This window comes from Alligator sinensis, unplaced genomic scaffold (assembly GCF_000455745.1).
Source record: "Alligator sinensis unplaced genomic scaffold, ASM45574v1 scaffold1140_1, whole genome shotgun sequence".
Taxonomy (NCBI): Eukaryota; Metazoa; Chordata; order Crocodylia; family Alligatoridae; genus Alligator; species Alligator sinensis.
Window position 1 is genome coordinate 1,271,449 of NW_005842441.1, and position 5,497 is coordinate 1,276,945.

Consider the following 5,497-nt stretch of genomic DNA (forward strand, 5'->3'; position numbering starts at 1 on the left):
CTGGAGGGTGGGGGGCGTGGATGGGGCGGTGGCTCGGCTCCCTGCGGCAGGAGCTCGTCCCTCTCGCCGTGGGAAGACTGGTGCCGGTCCCCGGCCAGGATAGGGCCCTGTGACCGCAGCACGGCAGGGGGCAGGGACCGGGTCAGCAGGAGTCCAGCCCGGAGGGGAGGTGATCCTGGTGCGAGGAAGAGTCCATAGGGTGCCTATGACCTGGTTGGGCCAGCTGCTGCTTCTGCAGCACAGCCAGGTCTCTGAGCCTGCTGTCTTCCCTCCCAGGCGATGGCTTCTCAGACTGGATGACGGAGAGGGGGGGGTTCTCTCTCCTGATGGAGTCAGGGGACCCATCGCTGCCTTCATCCCCACTGCCCGATCTGGAGGCCATGGCCTCCCTGCTAAAGAAGGAGCTGGAGCAGATGGAGGATTATTTCCTGGAGGAGTCGCTGTCCCCCAGCTTAGGCCTGGCCCCAGACCAAGTGGCCCCCAGCACGCCACCCTCCCACCAGCCTTCCTTCCACTTCCCCTTTGGCGATGCACCAGGGCCAGCAGACTCCTTCCCTCCCTTTGGCAACAGCTCCACCTCACTGCAGACCCTGGATTCTGGCTGCCTAGAGCTCCTCACTCTCTATGGGGCAGAGGTGCCAGGGGAGTGCCAAGGCCAGGGCCTGCTGGAGGAGCAGATAAGCAACCCATCTGCCCCCAAGCTGAGCAGGCTTGGGCCATACAAGCAGCCAGTGGCCCCCTGTGCACCAGCCCCACCCCAGCCGCAGCAGAAGGGTGACCGCAAGCAGAAGAAACGGGACCAGAACAAGACAGCAGCTCTGCGCTACCGGCAGCGGAAACGGGCAGAGTATGAGGCACTGGATGATGAGTGCCAGAGCCTAGAAGCTAGGAACCGGGAGCTGAAGGAAAAGGCAGACTCCATTGAGCGCGAGATCCAGTATGTCAAGGACTTGCTCATTGAGGTCTACAAGGCCCGGAGCCAAAGACTCCGCACCACTTAAGGCAGGGTGTGTGGCTCTAGCCTTGGGGACACGGACCCATGGGGGTAGGTCTGCCTTAGGGTACCCAAAAGGGAGCTGGTGGGAGTAAGTGGGGTTGTGTAGTAGGTAGGTAGCTAGCTAGATAGTGACTGCCCTCTTGTGTTACATGCATGTAGTACAGCCCTGGCAGGGAAGCATGCTGCAGAACAAGGAAGTTTTCCTAGTATCACATGGGCACTGATTCTGCTAATGTGCCTCTTTGCCAGGGTAGAGTGCAGGTGCTAGTGCTGGTGTGAAGAAGGTGGGAGAAGTGTCCTGGTGTGGAGAAAAAGGATGTGGTGTAGAAAGAGATGGTGGCAAGACAGGAAAGAAGGGGCAGGAGCAGTGGAGACAGGCAGAGCCTTTTTTTATAGACCACAACCTGCTGCTGCTTTTTCTAGTGTAAAAGCCAATAAACACTGTTCTGCACTTGCTATTGTGAGTGAGAGGTTATATGTCTTTGGAAGTAGGGCAACTACTGTCAAGCTGTACCCCTGGCAGCTAAAGCAGGGCACTCAGACCTTCAGGCTTGACAAGGAAAGAGAGTATTTTATTGTAAGTGATGGTGTTCCTTGCAACCAAACAAATGATGCCAACAAGCCCCCTCCACCCCCGTGGCTCAGTGCTCCAGTACCTCTAGTAAGGAAAAAGGGAAAGCACTGGCTCTAGGTACTGTCCCATGCCCAGCTGTAGTTGCAAGGGCCATTGGAGTTTGCTTCTCCTCACTGCAGCTGTACCGCAGTGTTAATAGAAGTCGTCTTCTCCCTCACCCCTCCCTGCCAGCTGCTGGTTTTGAATCTGCTGCTGCTTCTTGTAGAGTTCAGCTACCTGCAGGGAAGGGGAAGGTGAAAGGAAAGGCAAAAGTTTGCTTGAGTACTGCTGAACACCATATGCTGGTATTTAAGCCTCAACTCTAAAGATGGCTAGCCCTTTGCCATATCCTGTCTTGTCTTTTGGAGTCTTCCAAGGACGGCCTTCCCACCTTGTGGGAAGGCTAAGTACAGACCAGGACAAGGCCAGTGCATGAAATTGTTCTATGTCCAGCTGGAGCGAGACCTCCCTCCCCACCCCTGCCACAGTACCTGGGTGCTGGTAGTGGCTTCCTCAGCCGTCTTGTCATCACGAACACGCAGAAAGCGGGGAAAGCGCAAGGAGATACCTTTCTCCTCATCTACCTGGGGAGGGGTGACAAAGGAGCCAGTGAAATGTGGGCAGCAGCAGACCCCAAGCACACTGGGATGCTTTGGACTGGTGACCCCTGGCCAAGAGTGGGTCTCCTAGAAGAAAGATCTCAGGCTTGTCCCATGCAGTAGGACTCATTTCCGCCACCATGCACAGAGCCAGTGCAGGTCCTCTTTAACTCACCAGGCCAATAGCTGCCTTATGCACAGGCGAGATGGACAGGTCAGCACACTTCACCTCCCACACCTGCACTGCATCTAGCCAGTGGTCAGGCTCTGCACTGCTGTCCCAGCGGTAATAAGCTCTTGGCTTCTCCAATACAAGGTCCTGCCTCAGCAAAAAGGAAAGGTTAGCAGTCAAGTTACTCACAAGGAGGTTAGAAACCCTGCTCCCCCCTACAGACATTGCCTGCTCCAGGCAGATGTAAAAAATACTGCATATCCTCAGAGCCATGGCCTGTAGTTCTTCACTAGCAGGATACATTTGTGCACTCAGTAGGGTAAGTGCACTTTGAGGCATTGTAAGTGCTCTGAAACCAGGCCCTGCAAGTTGAGCAGTCTCTATGCTGGGCTAAACCAGGATTGGAAATAGGTCCCTCATGCAGTGAAGGAAGCCTCCTTTAAATAGTGCTCCTACCTTAAGAAAACTGTAATGCTTCTCCAGGGTCTCTTCACTGAAGCCAGTTCCTATCTAAGATAGAAGGGGCAAGGCACTGCTGTTAATTTGTCACAGTCCTCCCAGGCATGCTTACTCTCACTCACTGGGTTCCCCATGCTGCCCAGCAGTGCCACATAGACAGCACCTGCCTAGACCCCAAATACAGCAGATGGGGGAACAGCCCCCTTCTATCTATGCTCCCCAATACACACACGGACAGAGACACAGACATGTACAAGCACAGACACATGCATGTGCAGACGCACATTCAGACACGTGTGCACACACACAGAAAGACATACGCACACAGATGCAGAGACATGCATGCATACATTACTGTGCTCCCCCGCCCAGTCCAGGAAGGGAGTTGCCATAGTCCGCATACCTGCACTCTGGCCCAGCAGTTACAGAAGGCTTCTCTGAAGATTTTTTCCTAAATCCATACCCAGCCCTCACCTCCAAGTCACAGCACCTGCCCTGGGTGCAGGACAATATGGGTGTCTGGGGACCTGCCCCCCTTTGCAATGAGAGCCTAGTCGCACCAAAACCCTGCCTCATAGGAACCACCAGCATAATTCTTACCTTGCAGATGCTCTGGTACTCCTCACTCTCCTCATCATAGCAGGCCAGCAGGAAGCCTCCATACATGCCCACACGCTTGCCTTTCCCTAAGTAGGCACCAATCACCACCAAGTCCAGTGTGTCTCCAACACCCTCCAGGTAATCCTTCTTCAACTGGCAAAACAGAAGCTACTATAAGCAACTATACCAATGGGAAACAGCCTTTTTCCTCCAGAAGGCACCAGATCTGATCCAAGGCCTTTCTTCTGTAGGGGCATTAGTCCCATCTGACCCAAGGGCAATAGTACAGTGCCCAGCCATACTTAGCCAAGGACAGTCTGTTACACCCAAGGAAAGGGAAGGGCAGGTGTCTCACATCAAGGGAGGAAGCAGCTTAGGATCTGTTGTATCATGCCACCCTGTGCTCCCCACACCACCTTCACTACTCTAGAAAGGAGCTGCCATGGGACCAGGCAGCACCTGAGCACCCAAACAGGTGATCAGCTCTTCCAGTTCCCTGCCACTGCCCTCCACTTGGAATGCCCTGATCCCCTCTTGTCCATCTCACCTTCAGCCATTTATGGGATCTCTTGGCAATCTCATATGTGGCATCCACGTCCAGGGTCTTGACCATGAGCCCCTCACAGGAGTCTAAGAGAAATCCATCAGTTGCTGGGACCTTCATTGTCTATGCACAGGGTGGCATAACCCCACATAATACCCTTACTGAATACTGAGGCTCAGCCCCCACCAGCAAACAAGAAAGTGCATGTTCCTGCTCACTTACCCAATATTTAGTGTGTATCCCACCCCCACACAGTAGAGGATTAATACTTCTCCCTCCAGCAGACAGGAGGCACATTCACTATTCCTCAGTCACTGAACACAGAGTTTCTATCCACCTTCCCCCCAACCCCAAACCAGGCAACCAGGTAAGTGCTAGGTGCCAGCTTACCTTTGATGGACTGGTCAAGGAACTCCGAGATCTCATCTGTATTGCATGTGTCCATGGAAGTGGCAAACAGGAACTCCCCCTCTGTCTCCACAAACAACTCATGCAGCAGCTGCCGGCGCCTGGAGAAGGGCTGCTTCACCAGGGACTGCAGAAGAAGGGGACAGGGAGCCAGGGTCATAGGTGTGGCAGAGGGACAGGATGTGGGAAAGAGAGGCACCTGTGCACAGGGACCATGAAAAGAATGCCCTAAAAGCTCTTCTGGGGAGACTGACTCTCAAAAATAGATACTCCCAGCATTGCTGGGGAGATGGAGAGTGCCAGACAGTTAAGGGTGGGGTAGTGGGATGAATGATGCTGGGCAGATTCAGAGTTCCAGGGCAGTCAGCAAAAGGTATGGATGGGGTATGACAGAGAAGAGAGGTCAGGGCAGGGACAGTGCAAGGGAAGGACATATGGCGGGGGTTCAGGGGCAAGTTTAGGGATTAGGTCCTCACCTCCCCAAAGAGGTACGGCATGCCCAAGGAAGTAGGGTGGGGGAGGGGCCGCTCACCTCTCCATTGAGGTACAGCATGTCGAAGGCATACAGACACACCTGCACTTTGATCTCAGCAGCTTCCACATCCTGTGGATACAGGCCCAGTGTGAAAAGACCACCGACTTTATACTTCAGGGTCTGGGTCCTGGCTCCACCACACCCCCAGCACCACGCTCTCCAGCATCAAGAATCATCCCCCTTTCATCCTACTGCACATTGCAGCTGCAGGGAGGGGCATGAGGGTTCACAAGCAACCTGCCAGCAGGGGATCTACTTCTCCCCCCTCTCCCACTCCTGGTCCACGGGACCTCCTTACTTTCCGCTTCCGGGTAGTCAACACCTGGAACGGCTGGATCTGCTTCTTCTCAGGGTCCCAGGCCACAGCCTCTGTGTCCAGGATACATGACTGCACGCTGTCTTTCTTCACCTACAATGAATGGATACAGTATCAGCACACAGTTAGCTCCTGACACAAGCAGGGTCTGGTTGGCATGCATGGGGGGCAGGCCAGGGGAGAGAGGGGTGTGGGAGGGACAAGGGAGGAAGAGAGTCAGGTGCACAGGCCATGTAACTGCAAGGGGAGGGAAA

At 54.5% G+C, this 5,497-nt stretch overlaps 2 protein-coding genes across 8 annotated transcripts in view; one reads left to right on the plus strand and one right to left on the minus strand.

Annotated features, from left to right (window-relative positions):
• The window catches only part of ATF5 (activating transcription factor 5), a 23,251-nt gene extending 21,798 nt beyond the window's left edge, over positions 1 to 1,453 (plus strand). Inside the window, exon 2 of the mRNA XM_025212026.1 lies at positions 214 to 1,453. Within this exon, the coding sequence (XP_025067811.1) occupies positions 214 to 1,001 (788 nt within the window). The 3' untranslated portion in view covers positions 1,002 to 1,453. The remainder of the gene's footprint in view (positions 1 to 213) is intronic.
• Positions 1,454 to 1,549: 96 nt separating this feature from the next.
• Positions 1,550 to 5,497, minus strand: part of LIG1 (DNA ligase 1) — a 25,412-nt gene continuing 21,464 nt past the window's right edge. For 6 of the 7 annotated variants that reach the window (XM_025212027.1, XM_025212029.1, XM_025212031.1 and 3 more), the window contains 9 exons: positions 5,226 to 5,336; positions 4,925 to 4,996; positions 4,375 to 4,519; positions 3,988 to 4,070; positions 3,441 to 3,593; positions 2,838 to 2,891; positions 2,385 to 2,528; positions 2,102 to 2,194; positions 1,550 to 1,847 (listed from right to left, as the gene is read on the minus strand). In XM_025212027.1, coding sequence (XP_025067812.1) covers positions 1,764 to 1,847; positions 2,102 to 2,194; positions 2,385 to 2,528; positions 2,838 to 2,891; positions 3,441 to 3,593; positions 3,988 to 4,070; positions 4,375 to 4,519; positions 4,925 to 4,996; positions 5,226 to 5,336 — 939 coding nt within the window. In that variant the 3' untranslated portion in view covers positions 1,550 to 1,763. Of the gene's footprint in view, positions 1,848 to 2,101; positions 2,195 to 2,384; positions 2,529 to 2,837; positions 2,892 to 3,440; positions 3,594 to 3,987; positions 4,071 to 4,374; positions 4,520 to 4,868; positions 4,997 to 5,225; positions 5,337 to 5,497 lie in introns of those variants that run through there. The other variant, XM_025212033.1, reaches the window with a different exon arrangement.